General features: G+C 37.4%; 2 protein-coding genes across 2 annotated transcripts; one reads left to right on the top strand and one right to left on the bottom strand.

The window, feature by feature from the left end:
- Positions 1 to 832: 832 nt before the first annotated feature.
- LOC112709371 (protein FAR1-RELATED SEQUENCE 5-like) lies at positions 833 to 2,261 on the top strand. The gene is made up of 3 exons (XM_025761259.1): positions 833 to 1,016; positions 1,123 to 1,661; positions 1,758 to 2,261. Exons 1-3 carry the CDS (start codon positions 833 to 835, stop codon positions 2,259 to 2,261), a joined length of 1,227 nt encoding a protein of 408 aa, XP_025617044.1.
- A 9,577-nt stretch (positions 2,262 to 11,838) lies between these two features.
- LOC112709370 (uncharacterized) lies at positions 11,839 to 12,723 on the bottom strand. The gene has a single exon (XM_025761258.1). It carries the CDS (start codon positions 12,721 to 12,723, stop codon positions 11,839 to 11,841), a length of 885 nt encoding a protein of 294 aa, XP_025617043.1.
- Between the last annotated feature and the right edge of the window lie 7,223 nt (positions 12,724 to 19,946).

Below are 19,946 nucleotides of genomic sequence, written 5' to 3'. Positions count from 1 at the left end.
CTCTGCTTTCGTCGGATTGGCGTCGACGTCAACTGAGGAGAGGGCGAACGCTAAACTGATGTGGCTCCGATAGAGAAATTTGTAGCAGAACTTCTGCTAGATCCGAAGCTGTGGCTGTTGGAAGCTGGTTTACCAACATTCATTTTTCGGCTGCCTTTGAATTAGGTGCGTCGGATTAGGTAAAGGTCACCTCCCTCCGACTCTGACAGTGCATTTTTTATCCGTTGAAGCTCAACCTCTAGTTATGATCAAGGTATGTCCGATTAAGTTTTTTTCTTAATCCAGATTAGTTTAATTTGGATGATAGTCTATGCCTTTTAAACGGTTCTCTGTTTAGGGTGTTGGGTAGCTATCCTTGAATTTGGAAATTAAGTTACATTATCCAGTTCTATGCTGTGGCTAGCTTTGGGGAATTCAAATTAAAACCTAATACTGGGATCGAAAACAATTGGGTTAGTTTAATTGGTTTTGGTTCATTTAATTTTACATGTAGCTTAGTTTAGCTTCCCGTAGTTGCTACCATTGGCTCTGTTTATTGACATTTTTTGGTAAAATTATGGCAGGGGTTAAATTATGTCCATAAAGGAGGATGATGTTAAGAATGATTCTGATAATGATTTGGATGATGATTTCGATTATCAACCGAATGCAGAAGATGATGCTGATGACGACGATGTGGATTCGCTGGATTCCACTAGCAAGAGTGAAGAAGTTTGTGGTGTAAAAAGAATAGCGGATTTAAATGGTGGAGGATATTTGGAACCTGGAGTTTAGGACGGAGGATGAGGCTTGCCAATTTTATAACGCTTATTCTTGTTGGCATGGATTTGTAATGAGGAAGGACGACGTGGTTAGGGATAATCAAGGTAGAATCATTAGCAGGCAACTTGTTTGCAACAAAGAGGGCTGGAGAAATATGAGGTATCTTGATATGGATGATAGATCAAGGGAGGCAAGGTCACTAACGCGAACCAAGTGTCCAGCTCGGCTTAGGGTAAAGCTTGACTATGGCTGCGGTAGATGGAAGGTATCATGTTTTGTGAAATCTCACAACCACGATCTGACGCCACCCCAATTTGCGCATCTGGTACCGGCCAATCGTCGTTTAACTGTGACTGATAGAGTCCAAGTGGAAAATCTTCATAATTTTGGTGTCAAGAGCTGCCATATTATGGGGTATATTGCATTCCAGAAGGGTGGATATCGTCATGCTGGCTTCACGGAAAGATTTGTACAACCACATCGATCGCTATTGTCGGGCAAAAGTTAAAAACGGGGATGCCAATGCGGCGATAAACTATTTGATTGGCAAGTCAAACAACGATTCGCTGTTCTTTGGAAAGTATACGTTCACTAGTGACGAAAGGCTGGAGCATATTTTTTGGGCAGATGGGCAGTCAATTATCGACTATCACTGCTTTGGAGATATTGTTGCCTTTGATTCAACCTACAAGAAGAATAAATACAACAAGCCTTTGGTCATTTTCTCTGGATGCAATCATCACGGGCAGACTATTATCTTCGGCTCCGGCCTACTATCCGACAAAACTACAGAGACGTATAAGTGGTTGTTGGAAACCTTTGTTGAAGCGATGGGTGGGAAAAGTCCAAAAGCAGTAATAACTGACGGAGACCTTGCCATGCGAGATGCAATCAAGAATGTTATGCCTGATGCGACCTATCGGTTATGCGGATGGCATCTGTAGAGAAATGCATGTGAAAATATAAAGAATCCTAATTTCTTGCACGATTTTAAGGGTCTTATATACGACAACAACGACCAGAGAGACTTTGATCGGAGATGGGCAGCCATTTTGGATAAGCACAACCTTGTTGGCAGTACCTGGATGGAAAAGACGTACGAAACTCGTGAGATGTGGTCCCATTGTTTCCTCCGGGATAAGTTTTTCGGTTACATAAGGACGACATCACAGTGTGAAGGTATAAATTCTCTCATCAGATTTTATGTTAATCGCAAGAACACCCTCATTGACTTCATGCATAACCTGGATAGGGCCTTAAAAGAGTATAGAAGCAACGAATTAATAGCTGACTTTAAGTCTCAGTGCTCAGAGCCAGTGATGATTATCTCGTTGGAGGTATATGAAAGATCTGTATCATGTTATTTCACGCGAAACATTTTCAAGGAAATTTGTAATGAGATTCAGAGGGCAGGGGCTTTGAATATAACTGTACTAAGCACAACCTTGGACAAGGTAGAGTTCAGTGTGACTGCTCTCGGAGACCCGACTAAAGATTGAAGGGTGGAAGTCGATAGACGTAAGAATCTGTTCTCGTGCTCGTGCAAGCTGTTTGAATCACGTGGTATTCCCTGTAGTCATATCTTCTGTGCCATGAAGTTCGAAAACATACTTGAGTTTCTAGATTCGTTGATATACAAAAGGTGGACAAAGAATGCAAAGAACGAATTTATTAGCACAGAAATGCCTGTGAATGATGATATCGAAAGGGTCTTAAAGTTTCGAGTTGGAGCATTGGCATCGAATTGCAACAAGCTGTGTGATATTGCTTGCAAGGATCTTGCAGACTTTGATGAAGTCCAGTCTGAACTTGTCAATTTAGTTATCCGCCTGCAGTCATGCAAACAAGGCAAGTCAACTCCTAATGTTAACGTGGAAGGCATCAACGATCCCTTTGTTGTCAAAAGCAAAGGTTCCCCTTCTAAGAGGTCTTCTTGGAGGAAGAAGAGAGCATGCTCTAATTGCCACAAGTACGGTCATTACTACAAGCGCTGTCCAGATCTGATGCAGCATAGTGTGGAAGGTAACCCTCGCGATCGATCATACAGCAATGCATCAGCCAAGGACTCAGGTTTTAGTCCAGAAAGGTTTGCTAATTCTTCGAGGTCGTTCTCAATTAAGTCCGAACACCACTCAGGACCTAATACCAAGGTACGATTTGTTTATTCTAAATAGAGTCATGCTGTGAAAAATCTTGTTCGGTGTGTGTCCCTTTAAAGACCATTAAACTATGTGAATGCTCCTCTGTTTGGGCAGCCTTTTAAAAAGGGTGGAACAAGGAAGTTTACAGCGACGGGTATGAGAAACCGGAAGGGTAAAGACAACACTTTTGTTGAGGTAATTTTTCTTAAAAAAACATCTAATTTCCGTGTCATGAACTGGGTAAATTAATGAAGATCTCCTTCTTCTTGTCTGAAAAAAAATTTATAACACAGCGGAGCCTCCATGAAAGCAGCGAATCCATTGACATCGCGTCCACGAATTGTGTTTTCAATAAAAATCTCGACTCGTTAACACAGGTGTGATGCGTAAAACTCCTCTTAACCACTTTGCGATGAATGACCATTATGGTTTTATGCATGATTATAGTTTCTGATTGGGGATTATAATGTTATCAGCAGTTGAAGGAGTCACAGCAGGACAAGAGACATTCATTCACGAACTATGGATGCGATAATGATGTCATTGATGATAAATGTGACACACGACATGTGCAGATCGATGTCCGAGATCAGTTACCATCGTCACTGCCTTGTGGCAACAAACAAGGATCGTACATGGCATTGTTCGCGTCGATGCATAGGACACTTTGACCATTTCAAGGAATTAGTCTTTTGAATTTAGTGCAATGCAAGTATAATTGGTTCTAAAAGCGTGATCTATCCTGATTTACTGACCGCAATGTATTTGTCACTACTTGGTATTGAGGAGTTTTAAGTTGTATTTATTTACGTTAACTATGAATATGTCCATTAGGGTGATAATTATGTTCGATTATATGTATCAATGTATGTGATTTGCTTACATTGCTGTATTCTCGTTGCAGTCAATTGTGGTTGACTTTTGGGTAACGACTTGCTACCATTGTGATTATGCAATGCAGTTGATCAATTAGAGTTGTGTAAATTTAATTTTTTTCCCTACTTAGTCCATTATGATGACAATAATGTTGAATAATATGCATGTGTTTTGCTTACATTCCTGTAGTTTAGTTGCAGTTTATTGTGGTTGCATTTGGGGTAAAGACTTCCTACCATTGTGGTTATGCAATACAGTTGAAAAAATAGAGCTGTGTTAATTGATTTTTTTCCTTTCTTAGTGCATTTGATTTACCAACCAAATTATTAGATTGAATGGGTTATATTCTCCAAGATTGAATTGTTCATACATGGTTTTAAATTTCTTTTGTAACATTGAGGTTGTGAATCTACTTTGTTATTATGGATTTCCTATATTCATTGAAAATTTTATTTAAGGGCAAATGGCACACTGTGTATGAAAGCAGTTTGAAATATATATAGATATATGAAGCAGAAGATTCGTAAACACAAACACATTTTTATTCGCTGATATCATAGTTTCGATTATTATGTTCAATAACATTTCGAGGTTGTTAGAGTCTTACATACTGACAGAATTTAACACTAGGAACAATAGCGAATCTTTCTATGTTATCAGCTACTTGACTACGACATGACTTTACTTTGATAGGCAGGGTCTTTGATAGGCAGGGTTTTGCTTCCTGGGATTGAGAGCTTGAATGTTTCCAAAATGTAGTCATCCAGCATCCGTAACATTGTTGACTATTATGACCTGATATTAATAAAACTCATCACGACAACTATACACAATAGATGAATCAAAAAAATCAATTAATTCAGTAAACCTGAAAAAAAAGATCCACGAAACTGCTACTTACTCTTTAGCCTTTGGGTTCTAGGTTTTTCATCAATTTCCTTTCCCATTGTTCTACCTACATACACAACAATAGCCTATGTTAAATATAAGTATATAAATTCAAAGAAATACATCACATGGACCAACCATCAATTAGTCGGATTCTTTTAATAGCTCTACTGCATGCACCCAAACACCATCCGGAATGGTACTTCTCGTTTTCACCATCTTCCTGAACTCTTGGGGGAGAAGCAACGTCATCTGTTCCCTTTGCGCATCCTCGTCGTGCATTGAGATGAGATATCGTTAGTTAATATTTTGCTTTTTTCTTCCGTGCAGAAGTATGTGGAAAAGGTACAGCGGTCGTATGTACAACCGATCGTGAAACATTCACGGATTTCCGCTACGTATGAAAATTATGAATTACTCAAGACAAAACCCAAGGAAGTATTATCGAGGTCTGTAGCCGATGACATGTTGTCGAACTTTAATTTAGTGTGTCAAGCCGACTACAGAAGATGTTCCTTGTTCGGCTAAGTGGGAAGGAGTATCAACTCCAATTTTGTCGGAGCTACCAACGGGTGACGGAATAAAAGTCAGACGGAGGAAGGTAGATGATAGTGTTTGGTTGAATGAAGGTTGGTATGCACTTCCTGAGTTCTTAAGACTAAAACATGGATATTTTGTGGTTTTCAAGTACATGCTGAATCCGTATTCGAATTTATTGTGATACACTTTGACTAATGCAAAGAATGACTAGTCAAGTTTGAAATGTTTTCATAATGACCAGCAGGAAGTGATACGGAAAATCATTTCCCACATCCCGGTGCTCGTGATGAAAATGGATCAACCTCGAAAATTCAATCATCGGTTCACTCAGTAGGGTCACAAGAAATTCATGATGGATTTACCAGTGCACAGAAAAACAACAAAATACCCATGCCTTAGCGCTAAGAAACCAACAACTCCATACCAACTTTCATTCAAACAGACACGAGCATCTATATTTTTTCTCAGTCAAACCTTTTTCCCGTCACCCGCTGGTACCTCCGACAATATTGTGTTAAAAGAGCCTAACCAAGTAACTCTGAAAAACTTTATTCACATTACAACCATCACGCCATTGTCTTACCTTCATAGTCAGATTTGTTGGCTGCTTTAGGTTCGAGTATTGAGTGGCTTCCTTCAATACGACTGCTTCCGGCAACACCTGTGACTGCAGTTTCCAGCATCCGAACGGCGACGGCAACCCCATCGCTGTCAATTTTATCGACCAACGTGCATCTTGGATCACAAAAGTCCACCTAGCAACACTTGGAAAGAACACTGCTTCCCGAACACAATCTGAAATCCCAGACAGACACATCAGGTATAAAACACTCAATAATTCATTCATCAAATCAATTATATACATTAACAACCATGTTCCAACAAAATCATGTCCAAATACACAACCTAATATAATGACTTCACAATTTATTCCATAAACCGAGAAGAACTTACCATCGTATCGACGAAAGAGCCACTTTGATTTAGCAAGAAACAACCCATCCTGTGAGACGATACAGGGCATCCACGATACTATCTCTAATTGTGACGATTTGTGGAATTAGGGAAAACCTCAACCGAACGAGCGTTGATGGGGTTGAAGACAATCTGCCCATTTGTAGAACCCTCGCTTGGTGTTGGGTAGAGTGATATTGGATGTGGATAAAGTCTTATCTCATTAGGATCGGCAATTTGTGGTTCTCGTTCTTCTCTTCCAGATCCACCTCTTCTTATCTATGCGCTGGACCTGCAAAATAATAAAAAAAAGGCAGACACTCCACGCTAGACCAGTGGCCCAGCTGAGATCCAAGCCCAACCACAATAAATTACCCACCCTTGAGTGATTAAAATAAACTACGGTTGGGCTATTTTACTCATTGATTGGGCCGAATTAAGTTTTTACTATTCTGTTCATGTATCAAAAAGAAAAACATTTTTCATTAAACCAAGTTAAAAAAAAAACTGGTGACATACGGCTTCATTCAAACATTACCGATGTTTTCATCTTTCTCGATTTACTTTTTTTTCTTTAACATTTTAAGGTCAAACTAAACCAATTTTAAAAAAAAAACCCTTTAAATTTTCAATTTAAAACCCAACATATAAAGAGAGTTTCATATACAAAAATACGAGGTTTTGTTGTCTTCCTCGCCTATTGGGCCAGATTTTTTTTAATTTTTTGTAAAGGCCAGCAAAGTAATCAATTTATTCTGGCTATACTTCAAAAAAAAAAATTAAGGCAACTCTGCCATTTGTACTTGGAAAACTAATTTTTGTCCAATCAAGTTAAAATGGAAAAGTCAATTAAAAAAACGAGCAGAAAAATATAACATTTGCAAATGCGATTCTGTTTTAGTTACTACCAAAAGTTGTTTTCAACTTAATAACACCCAAAAAAAGTCAATATAATTGTGCAACAAACAAGAAACATATAATACTTTCTAAACCTATGGGAAAGGTCTTATCATGATATATTATGACAAAGAGGTCAAACACAGGGGCTAAGCGCCTTCAGTCACTCATCCTTATGCATCCTATTTGCATCGAACCTGGATGATCGTCACTGGCTCCTTTGATATCACCTCGAAGACCCCCACACCACCTGGCTTGAAGTTGCACAATGAAGCAAAGTTCTCCCATCCTCCAGAAATAACACCGAAGCTACCATCCCTTTTTCCACTGTACCTTGTATAGTAGCTTCGACCTGTATGTGGCCATGTGTGAGGATGATAGGGTGCCTCTGACCAGTGAAGTAACTGAGATGAGGGACGTTCGGCTGATTATAACACAAGAAATTTCAGTGAGTATTAGCTAATTTAATGCTTACTTCAGTAAAACAATATTTCAACCAAAATGTTGCAACAACTTAACGCTTACCAACAATCGCGACGACATCATGCGAGCAGTTAGGTCCATCACAAAAAAGGCCACTTGCTTTTGACCTTTGCAGTAACCGCTCTAGCACTGGCTGAAGGAGGGATGTTGATACACTTTGCAATTTCATAATTACCAGTCCTTACATATGGTGGTTCTTCAGGATCACGGACTTGGTATGAATTCTCAATGCCACCAAAATCAAAAATCCGGACTTGGAAAGTGGAGTTTCCTTTGTGTGTGAAATATAGCACGGAGTCCAGATTGATTTTGTACATCTGATAAAACTCCTCCCAGCCTCGAGTCAATGCAATTTTGCCACTTTAGAGTTGCGTCCAGAAGCACCGACAGGGGTTATTCCTTCCCTCAGGCACAACCAGGTCCAGGTAGGGGGTACGGTTTGGTAGCTCATCGGGAGTTATAGGTAATGACTGTTAAAAATAGGTAAACTTCTGTCAAAAGCATTGCAAAAACTTTAAAATTAAGAGGTGTTAAGGAAATGGATGTTAATTACCAGTTTGAACATTGAAGGCCTTATTACTGGCTTCAGAAACCTCAACTTGTAGCTCTGTGTCGTACCGTCATCCATCGCTTGGACTCTCTTACCCTTGTCCTTCGAAGACGTCATCTATGGCAAGTGTCACACAGTTGCCAAGTTCAAAAAGGAACAAAGTCAGAGTTCATTTAAAAAAACCCATACAGTCGAATCTTCTGATTTAAAATCAACACACATGCATGTTTTTGGAATTGGAAACAAAGTGGTTAAATTTTTCCACAAACAGTGCAACTATATTTTGTTGAAATGGTTTACTGTCGTGATCTATTGAATCTTTAATAGAACAAACTTAATCAAACCTAAATGCATAAAATCCTTTTCAGACGAACAAATCAGAAACCCAAATCAGTCACCCATTCATTTAAAAAATGCTTAACCGTCTTATTTTGATTTTACAAAGATTACATTTTTATTACATTGACACTACATGCAGATGATGATTAACAACTAATCACTATCAGGAAAAGAGTTAGGATAGAGTTTCACCTTGTTTGACATTTTCTCGGAGACGAAGCTGTTGGAGTCGATGCCTTCAGCAGCAAATTGTGTGTTAGGTTGGGGTTGCTATGAGGAGTGTTTTGTGAAGGAAGATGGAAGGTGAATAGTGATTACTGAAGGATACTTATGTTACACGCTTGTGAATTAAAAGAAAATATAAAGTAAAAAAATGAGGAGTTAAAAACGCGGCGTTTTTACAAAAAAACATTTAGTGAGTAATTTAGCTACTTAAACCTTGTGGTTTTCGATAATCTCCAACAAATATTCTGTTCTATCCCAATAACTCCCCGTAAATCCCTCTCCTTCGAAGTTCGTTTTTAACGAAATACTAAATAAAATTTAATTTAACTTCAAAAAAAAAGAAATCCTAGGAAAATGAAATTATTAATTGATTGCTATTAACCGCATTAATTTATGCAAAGTTGCTGGAACACATTTTAAGATTTACGTAAAATAATTAATTTAATAAGTCGGTTTATACGTAACTACTACTATTTCCTTTGAAAATTAAATTCTTCAACAATTGTTACTATCGAAATTAATGCTAGATTAAATTAAAACCGCTAGAAACTCGAAACAAACGTTTTAAAATTTTTAAAATTAAATTCAATTTTTTAAATAATCTGATTATTGGGTATCTTTTTTTCTTTTTTAAAATGCCTGTGACTATCTATTTGATAACTATTATTGTTTATATTTAGATTCTTCAATGAAAATTATTAACTACATAAAACTAAAAAAAATCTTTGCACATTTATAAACGACACATTTCCAAAACATTTTGATAATCAATGAATTAAAGTTTATTTTACGTTTTCCAAAATTTCGGATAACACAGAGTTGGCTAATATTAAGTACCTTCTACCACTAATTCGACGGTTGGATTAATTTTACATTAAAAGGATTAATAAATTCTCAACTAACATAGTCACATAGCAAAACAACTGAAGAAGAAAAAAAGTTACGTTCATTAATCAACTATTGTTCGTCTGAAAACTTCCTTGGCATCTCCCTCCCTTCAACCACAGCCATCGTTGAAGTAATTAATCAAGAATGGAGTCTGGATTCCGGTAAGCATCTTCTTCAATTTTTACCACCTCGTTTGATAGCAGCCGTATCTGTAAAGAATAAAATAGAGCATATTGAAATAATTGCATGCATTGATTAATTAAATAAAGAGTCACAAAATGTTTGGCTACTCCCTTCTTTTATGGTTTCGGGCCACTCTGTTTTATTCGTTGTTGTTTCTACATGTTGGTTTAGGTATGTTAATGCATTAAGGAACATTCAACAATCGTACAACCAGTTCTATGTGTTTGGGCTCTTTGCAACAGATGTACATATATCCACAATTTTGCCTTCTTTTGTTGTTATGATTCTGTTAAAAAACGTTTGGAAAACTAAGTTGCCATGGTTTTGTCTTGTTCCGCCACAGGAAGATGTTGAATTCCCACCTAATATTGTGAATCTCTTCAAGTGGTACAGTACCACTGATCTTTATTTGGTTGACACTCAAGACAATTGCCTCCACATCACACCCAAGCAAGAAGGTAACAGGTTTTGGATAAAGGGAGCTGATTTAGGGAGGATACGGCGCATGTACAGACGAAGTTCTTTGCTGAGTGTGGAGCTTAGGTACGTCGGCTGGGGAGTATTCTACATGCTCGTCCGGGATATTAACCGGAAAGATGAACCTCCGTGTGTTGTTGATGAACTGTATGCGGCAAAGGTTTTGCCTGACTATATCGTTCAACGCTTAGCTTCGGTGTGCGGGGCTTACTTCAACAAAGAAGCCCAACTTAGAGTCTACCAGACCGAGATTAGGAATCACCGCCGGATTCAACAACAGCAATATTTCGATACTCAGCAGTCAGGGTGAGTAATAATGGACCATTATTTTCTGGTCTAATTTCTCACGTTTTCATGTTTTATGCTTAAATTTTTTTAACTCAACTACAGTGTAAACAAGAGGCAACATGGTGGGGGGGTTGAGGCAGGTCCTAGTAAGCGACAGCGACCCCAGACCTCTCATGAATCGTCTGTTAACCAGCGGTCAAATTAACAGATTTATGCAGACCTATAAACTTTCCTGTGTAGTGTAATTAATCAAAATGTTATCCTTAATGTGTTATTTTGTATTTGATGTAATGTGTTTGACATTTGGTGATCAGTTATGATATACTATGGTTTGTATTTATGGTGCATATGTTGCTTTCTATTTTATTGCGACTACGTTTGGTTATCAGCAGTGTATCAACCAGATACTGACTGCTACTGCATGCAAATACAATGCTACTGAATGCAAATGATACTTTTCGCACGTATCATATATGATAACATTAGTATGTGGGAAAACAATGGATTATGTTAAGCATTACAGATGAAAAAAATTTCCCCTTAACATGTTAAACAATCAGTTTTACCATGAAAATATAGGTTTAACTATTCTTCTTGTTTAAGATTTGTTTGTGGCCATAACAAAATCATTGTCACAATATTGTATTCCCTCGAGAATGCTGGGTTTATTTGATTTCTTAACTTTGTTATTCTTTAGTTGGAGCACTCTCCCGGTTTTGGGTTTTGAAAAAAGTTAAGAAAAAAAAGAAACGTACTAGATTTCCAAAACAAGTACATTGTCATTGGCCCACTTAAATGTCATTTAGAATTTTTGGTCATAGTGTATAATCCTTGACGTTTTAGAAAGATTTTTTTTCCTAACAACAGCTTTAGGGCCCACGAATAAAATTAAAACTTATACACAAATTGTCTGCCACATACACCGGTCCGAATTTAAAATGACCAACTAAAAAAGGTGAACTTCAAGTAATATATTTCCAAAAAACATTTCTGGTATGTCTCCTACGTTAGTCCCAGCAAGTTCAAGTACATAATAATATCTTGTGTTTGGGAGGTAGATGGTGAAGGACTCCAAACGACATTAACTTAATTAATGGTCGTAGAGTTTGTTATTTCCAATTTAAACTTCATGACCACAGCCGAATAAGGAACCGGATTGATCAAGATTCTATTAACAGAATCAAGTAACATGGAAAGATAATCTAACTTGGATATTAAAAATGAGCCTATAACGTACATTTCATCTCCCTTAACAAGTAAAGATTTTGTTGGAAGTAGATTATTTTGAAAAAAAGACACTAACCTTTATCGTATATTGTATGACTAATTCACACAGCGATAATGTGTTCATGTCCACCATCTGATCCAACATTTCATGCCTTGTATGGTATGATGAACGACATCTTTGTCCCCTATGATAATGCGCGGGATTGATGTGTCGTTGAAAAGAACGAAAGCAAAATCACCCGAGTCTTTGTCCCTCCGAGGAATGACTGTCACCCTTTGAACCACATGACCAAACATGTTGCAGAAAAACTCAGCAATGCCATCTGCAGTGGGCATGGACTCTCGACCGAAGCATACGGTCAGTGTCTTTGGACGTTCCGCGTCATCCAACTCCTTGTAGACGTACTTCTGCTTTCCCTTATCTTGCTTAGTTTGCCTTCCTCCTTGTTGCATATGCAATCTTTGGCCATTGTTATGTCTACTCAATGCCTCTGGTGCAACCGATATGCACTGGTCCTGTGTGTTGAAACCCAGTAGTTCTTTAGGAGTCCTCTGGTACTCCAACCACACCGCATCCATCGTTATGTCGCCTAGAATTCTAGCGCAAATGGTTGATAGGGTATCGGGAATTAGAGTTAGGAGGACGGATCTCATCCTATGAACCTGGTATAACGTGAGCTCAGTTTTCAGCATGTGTCCGAGGGTTTCGAGTTTTCTGGACTTCTCTACAATCCCAGAGAACTCATGAGATAGTAGGCATTGCAAACAGATGACACATTCATCGACAAGACTGTTCATAAACCAGCCTTCATTTTTTATGGCTGTTTGCACAATACCATTCAGTCCCATTGTCTCCATTGACAGTAGAAATGCCATGACCATCAGGGACTGTTTAACTTCACGGTGAAGGACTTGCGTAAGCATCCTGAATGCAGTTCGATCAATTCCATAGAACATTTCCAAACATTCGATTGCCATGGTTGAGGGCTTCTTTCTAGTATCCATGTTGTATGGGTTAGAATTTGTAAGCATATAGTTTGTAGTTGTAGTTTTTTATGCTTAGACCACCAACTCATTTCCTCCTTCTTGTAGGCATGCAACATGGTCTCCACTTTATTGCACCATCTTCTTGCTCGTAGTCCTAGACTAACCACCACCTACCTAAATGGAATATTATTTAATGGCCTTAATTACGTTGTATACATGTATATGATTTTATTGATACCACTAGGTGCGGTTTATAGTTTCTTCTTGAAAAAGAACATGTGATAACTTTATCTAGTAAGGCGAAATTGAAATTAAATTGGGTAAACCTCGCCATATTCTATGAATCATAATAGGTTATTTAGCATAAGCAGTAATAATTTTTGTATACTATATTATCATTTTAATTTACATAACTGAATAGATCTTACTAATTAATTCTCTAATAAAATTAATATTTATAGACCAAAATAAAAATAATATATAAAAGTGGGAAACTATATTTTTAATTAAAACTAATAAAACATAAATTTTAGAGAGAAATGAGAATCATTAACAAAAAGTTTAATATTTATGTTGGTAGTAATTGAAATAAATGAAAAAAAATTTCTGATAGGGTTAATGGTTTAGGGTCTTACAGTGAATGATCGCTAGGTCTTTTAGTGAACGGCTTCGTGTATATTGTTTAATGATTGCCGATTTTCGGTTCAATGCGCACGGTCCAATGTTTATGGTTTAGTGAATAGGTCTTTGACTGAATGGTTTCGTGCTAATGGTATCTTGTATGGCGGTTTTCGGTTCAACGTGTACGGTTTAGGGTTCGGGTTTGGTCGTTAGATCTTATAGTGAATGGTTCCGTACCACTGGTTTATCGTTTGGCAGTTTCCGGTTCATCGTCTATGGTTTAGGATTCGCGGTTTGATCGCTTGGTCTTTTAGTGAACGGATTCGTGTATATTGTTTATTGTTTACCGGTTTTTGGTTCAATGTGCACGGTCCAGTGTGTACGGTTTTAGTGAATAGGCCTTAGAGTGAACGGTTTCGTGCTAATGGTTTCTTGTTTGGCGGTTTCCGGTTCATCGTGTACGGTTTAGGGTTCACGGGTTGGTCGTTAGGTCTTATCATGAATGGTTCTGTGCCTCTGGTTTTTCGTTTGGCGGTTTCCAGTTCAATGTTAACGGTTTAGGGTTCACGGGTTGATCGCTAGGTCTTTTAGTGAACGGCTTCGTCTATATTGTTTATTGTTTGCCGGTTTCCGGTTCAATTCGCATGGTCCAGTGTGTACGGTTTTAGTGAATAGGCCTTAGAGTGAACGGTTTCGTGCTAATGGTTTATCGTATGGCTGTTGCTGGTTCATCGGGAACGGTTTAGGGTTCGCGGTTTGGTCGTTAGGTCTTAGGGTGAATGGTTCTGTGCCTTTGGTTTATCGTTTGGTGGTTTACGGTTCAATGCGTACGGTTCAATGTGTACGAGTTGCTCAGTAGGTCTTTTCATGAATGGTCCTGTGTATATGGTTTATCGTTTGGCGGTTTCCGGTTCATCGTGTACGGTTTATGGTTCACGGTTGGTCGTTAGGTCTTATCATGAATGGTTCTGTGCCTCTGGTTTTTCGTTTGGCGGTTTCCGGTTCAATGTTAACAGTTTAGGGTTCACGGGTTGATCGCTAGGTCTTTTAGTGAACGGCTTCGTCTATATTGTTTATTGTTTGTCGGTTTCCGGTTCAATTCGCACGGTCCAGTGTGTACGGTTTTAGTGAATAGGCCTTAGAGTGAACGGTTTCGTGCTAATGGTTTATCGTATGGCTGTTGCTGGTTCATCGGGAACGATTTAGGGTTCGCGGTTTGGTCGTTAGGTCTTAGGGTGAATGGTTCTGTGCCTCTGGTTTATCGTTTGGTGGTTTACGGTTCAATGCGTATGGTTCAATGCGTACGAGTTGCTTAGTAGGTCTTATCATGAATGGTCCTATGTCTATGGTTTATCGTTTGGCGGTTTTCGGTTCATCGTGTACGGTTTATGGTTCACGGGTTGGTCGTTAGGTCTTATCATGAATGGTTCTGTGCCTCTGGTTTTTTGTTTGGCGGTTTCCGGTTCAATGTTAACGATTTAGGGTTCACGGGTTGATCGCTAGGTCTTTTAGTGAACGGCTTCGTCTATATTGTTTATTGTTTGCCGGTTTTCGGTTCAATTCACACGGTCCAGTGTGTACGGTTTTAGTGAATAGGCCTTAGAGTGAACGGTTTCGTGCTAATGGTTTATCGAATGGCTGTTGCTGGTTCATCGTGAACGGTTTAGGGTTCGCGGTTTAGTCGTTAGGTCTTAGGGTGAATGGTTCTGTGCCTTTGGTTTTTTGTTTGGTGGTTTACGGTTCAATGCGTACGGTTCAATGTGTACGAGTTGGTCAGTAGGTCTTATCATGAATGGTCCTGTGTTTATGGTTTATCGTTTGGCGGTTTTCGGTTTATCGTGTACAGTTTATGGTTCACGGGTTGGTCGTTAGGTCTTATCATGAATGGTTCTGTGTCTATGGTTTATCGTTTGGCGGTTTCTGGTTCATCGTGTACGGTTTAGGGTTCGCAGTTTGATCGCTTGGTCTTTTAGTGAACGGCTTCATGTATATTGTTTATTGTATGCCAGTTTCCGGTTCAATGCGCACGGATCAATGTGTCCGGTCAAGTGACTAGATCTCAGACTGAATGGTCTTCATGCCCGTGGTTTATTGTTTGGCGGTTTCCCGTTCGATGTGTTCGGTTTAGGGTTCACGGGTTGGTCGTTAGGTCTTATCATGAATGGTTCTGTGCCTATGGTTTTTCGTTTGGCGGTTTCCGGTTCAATGTTAACGGTTTAGGGTTCGCGGTTTGATCGCTAGGTCTTTTAGTTAACGGCTTCGTGTATATTGTTTATTGATTGCCGGTTTCCGGTTCAATTCGCACGGTCCAGTGTGTACGGTTCAATGTTATTATGTTATTTATGGAATTCTTATTATTTTTGTTTACATTAACTCTTTTTTTATTATTATTTATTTGATATTATACACTTTTATAATTGTAATTTTTTTGTATTATTTTTATTATCTTTTTATGATATGATTTGTTGATTCTAGTAGGTAAAGTAAATTAAACAAAAAATAAATTGTAAATAATAAAAATAATCAATAATAGCATACTAAAACAGAGTACTAAGTGTAATAAAAATATACTATATAAAAAATATCATAAACATTTGTTGGATTTATTTTAATTACTACCAAGATAAATAATAAATTTTTTTTATTATTTTTAGTACTCTCTAAAATTTATATTTTGTTAGTTTAAATTAAAAATACATTCTGCCAATTTTAATATATTATTTTTATTTTAGTGTATAAATATTAATTTTATTATAGAATTAATTAATAAGATCTATTCAATTATTTAAATTAAGTTGATAATATACGAAAATTATTTAAGTTGGTCTACATTTTAGTAATTTTTTATCTAAAAGTGATTTTGAGCAGTATAATCCAAACAACACTTATTTTACTATGATTCATTTTGATGCAAAGATTGCCAAACGTAAATCACTTTAAGACAAACTTACTTTTCATCAAAATCAAGCTTGCAGAATCAATTTTAATCAAACTCCCATTTGTAAAATGTAATCCAAACACACACTACTGACTAGTTTAATGTCTTCGAGTTAATGGTTCGAGTTTTATAGTGAGTATATCCAATGTTATGCTACTAAAAAAGTTCCAAACACATTACTAAAAGTTAGTTTTAAGTTTCGTTAATATCTTCCGGGGAAGGAAGTGCTTTGCGATGAGGGATGGGAAGTTCAGTCTCCTATAAGTGATAGGCAACGGGCCTAAAGGTGGAGAGCAAAAAAGTTATTACGCAATAAATTAGGATGCACCATAAGTTAGATGATGAGTGACCATGACAAACGAAAAATCAAAGATCTGTGTGGGAGACAGGTAATGGTATACACATAGTTAATGAAAAGGAATATAACTCATAGGAAATGGAAAAAAATTTCCCTTTTCTCGAGCTAGCAGCAAATACGTGTATTATTTTCATGCTAACCTTTTCGAGTGTTTAGTCGTCGCATTAAACTTTGTTGCGGAATAAATCTTTGACCAAGTGTGTGATAATAAGAGATAACAACAAACACAATTCTGTTATATGAACATATTAGTTTATGAGCAACTTAATGGAGACAAGCATTCATTATGAAAATTAAAATAAATCTTCCAGAAACGGATTGGTTAAAGAAAAAAATAAACGGTGACCAGAAAATGTTTAATAGCTTTGACTACAGCACAGGAAATTAAACAAATGTATTGAGCTGAATAACTTTAAATAGATCCAAGGATCGATACCTTGACTAAACGGAAAATAATTTTAAAAAAAATTTGGTTGGAGCCTTATCTTTTACCAATTAGAAAAAAGATTTTTATGTAAATTATTTTTTTTCAATAATTTAGGAATATAAATTGGAAACGTAAACTGCCTCATATATTAGAGGTCTATAGCCAAATATCACTCAACTGTCAAAACTCCTTTGAATAGTAGGGACAACCTACCATGTTTGTTATTCTTTTAAGAAATTGTGCTTGCTAGTGGAGTGCAACTCATTAACTGAACATGTTGCAGTATTTTTCATATTTTTTTAATAAAAAAATTAAACAGCTAAAACACCCAATGGCTGCCAGAGTAAAGCGACGCTCAACACAAAAAATAGAAAAGGGAGACGACGAAGCCAAAAAGGAACAAGGTAGAAAAATATCAAGAAAAGTTGTCGACAAGGAAGTGATAGAACTGTCATCAAGGTTAGAATTAAATTACATTTCGACAAACTAGTGATGTCCTTTTAAAACGATTCCGAATATAAAGTATTCATATTTTTAAGTTTTGTTTCTCATAGTCTCCGAGGAAGCACCATGCATGACCAGCGACTACATGTAAATTTAACGGTGGAGCCAGCAAAGAGATAGGCGACGACTTCGGTAAAACTACAGTCGTAGAACCTTCCCTAAAAGAATTGTAACGCAAATGTCCACGATGATGAATACACTTTCAAACCAGATTGTTCCCAGACCAAGACGTGTTATCCTGTGTTTGGAACTATGCCACAAATGATTAATCTTCAGAATGGTCCGCCCGATACCTTCAACCCTACAGTCATGCCTGTGATCATGAGCGGATTCAGCATGCCATCCGGTACTCTTGAGAGGAATCTGGATTCCTCCAAGAAGATTAGATCCAACATGTCCAGCATTTATCAAGCCGCGGATTCAATATCGCATATGGCTACAAAGTGTTGTTCAATGTCTCCGAAGTGTGAACAGACACCGCCAGATGATTATGTTATTCGCCGAAGTTTGTCAGCGATGATGGTACTGGAAAGAAGACAGCTACAAACAGTTATAACGAGTAGCTTAACAAGGCTGTATATGTTAGCTATTCAACCCCGCTGACAGAAAATTGCCACTAGTGAAGAACCACAAAGATACCTGCGATGGGTTATATCATGTTAATAAGGTTAAGATTTGTTGTGCTAGTTAACTATTATAACTAACGGCTTAGTTTCGTTTATCGTGGAAGCTGTTTTTGTCCCCAGCTGATATGCATGTGCAGTGAAGTTTCGTCGTAGCCTACATCTTCGTTCAGCTGGAGGATAAAGAATTGAATTCGGAGATATCTCACAGACAAAATTGTGGCACGCTAATAGGAGAGTCATGTATACTCTACTGCCAAACAAACCATTGGTGGACGGGTATGGATTTTTCAGTCATTAGCATTCGTTAATTTCATAAAATGAAATTCCTAACATATAAAATAATTTTAACAAGGGAATATATGTTTATATTTTTCTTATTGGCCGCAATCAATGAACGCTGAAGCAGATCATAACCTCACATTAGCTGCTCATGTGTGATGCACGCAAGGACACCGTTTTCCCTGCTTATGATTTTTACCCACTACATTTTCGGTGAGTGAAACCATTAAGAGAATCTCCATCTCTGGTTTCAATTGATCTTATACATGTTTATGAAAATCATATTTCAGCAATTTGCCTTAATTGGACTCACTTCCTAAAGACTTTGAAACGCTATTACGCTGAGGAATACATGGGAGAGTTTGAATCGTTATGCAAGGTAACTATGTAATTTAATTCTCGTAATATATGATAATGTAAGTAAAAAATCTAATTCCAATATAACTTGTTTGTGTATATTTTTGGTATATTTTTGTTCCGATGAATGAGGATAACATGCACTGGTACCTGCTTGTAATTGACATTGGAAAAAAGACATCTAAATTTACTGGATTCTAAACCATGCGTCTCAAGCAGAACCAGGCGCTGTCGTTGTGCGAAGCTAATGGTAGTGTTTCAAAATTTCTAATAGGCGGAAGTAAATTCTAAGTTGATTCAACAGACACCAGAGTTGACAACTGAATTAAATTTTACTTTGATTAAGGCACTGTTTATTGAGGAGATGCTTGATGACTCGACCTTCTATGCTAAACCAAACAACACACAGACCAGTAATTTCGGAGTATCCTATAATACACACCCTGCAGAGATTGGCGAGCAGAACGATGACTCGTAAGAAACCTTATAAGTTATTATTGATTGTTGAGTTCTGAATTACTGAGATACATCAATGAATTTGCTAAGTGTGATGAATACATTTTCCTTCTGCACAAGTAAAAGAGACCGCTAACATATTTATTGACCTTGTAATAGTGCTATAACATTGATTATCCTGCCAGCCTTGGTTATGGAAGATAATATTTTTTTACAATACCATTTCGTCTGCTATGAATTTTTTCCTTAGAAATTAAGTTGGTTATAGACTGCAATAAACTTTTTTTACATATACAAGGAATGATTATGGGAGTTTGGGTGACAACCTGGATGAGGGAGTGCCATGGAGGAGTATACGTAACTACAATATTAAGGTAATTATAAAATAAAATTGGTTTCATGGTTTCATATATTATCTCAAAATTTTAATCTAACCTATGCGTCTGAATTTTTTTTGTTTTTCCTCTTAGGTAAATGATAGCACTAGATTACGGCTGGCTATTGATCTGGTCATGAATCCGTTCAATTTGAAATCCTAGGAAGTCCTTGAGGCAGCAAAGAAATACTACAACGAATGTCTAAAAAAGAAGAGCGATTGGTTAAGGGGTTAGGAAGTATGCTCCTGAGTTATTTATACCTAAGGCATAGACTTTTAATACTATAATGCTTTGAATA

Source organism: Arachis hypogaea, chromosome 9, assembly GCF_003086295.3.
Source record: "Arachis hypogaea cultivar Tifrunner chromosome 9, arahy.Tifrunner.gnm2.J5K5, whole genome shotgun sequence".
In the NCBI taxonomy this organism is placed as follows: Eukaryota; Viridiplantae; Streptophyta; class Magnoliopsida; order Fabales; family Fabaceae; genus Arachis; species Arachis hypogaea.
The sequence above is the reverse complement of the archived record's forward strand: the minus strand, read 5'-3'. Positions and strand labels throughout refer to the sequence as shown.

Excerpts from the sequence above, each read along its gene's own strand:
- LOC112709371 (XM_025761259.1), top strand. The coding sequence starts at position 833 with ATGAGGAAGGACGACGTGGTTAGGGATAATCAAGGTAGAATCATTAGC. Across the intron at positions 1,017-1,122 it reads AAAGCTTGACTATGGCTGCG|AGTCCAAGTGGAAAATCTTC; the intron begins GTAGATGGAAGG and ends TGTGACTGATAG. Across the intron at positions 1,662-1,757 it reads TGCGAGATGCAATCAAGAAT|GGTCTTATATACGACAACAA; the intron begins GTTATGCCTGAT and ends CACGATTTTAAG.
- LOC112709370 (XM_025761258.1), bottom strand. The coding sequence starts at position 12,723 with ATGGATACTAGAAAGAAGCCCTCAACCATGGCAATCGAATGTTTGGAA.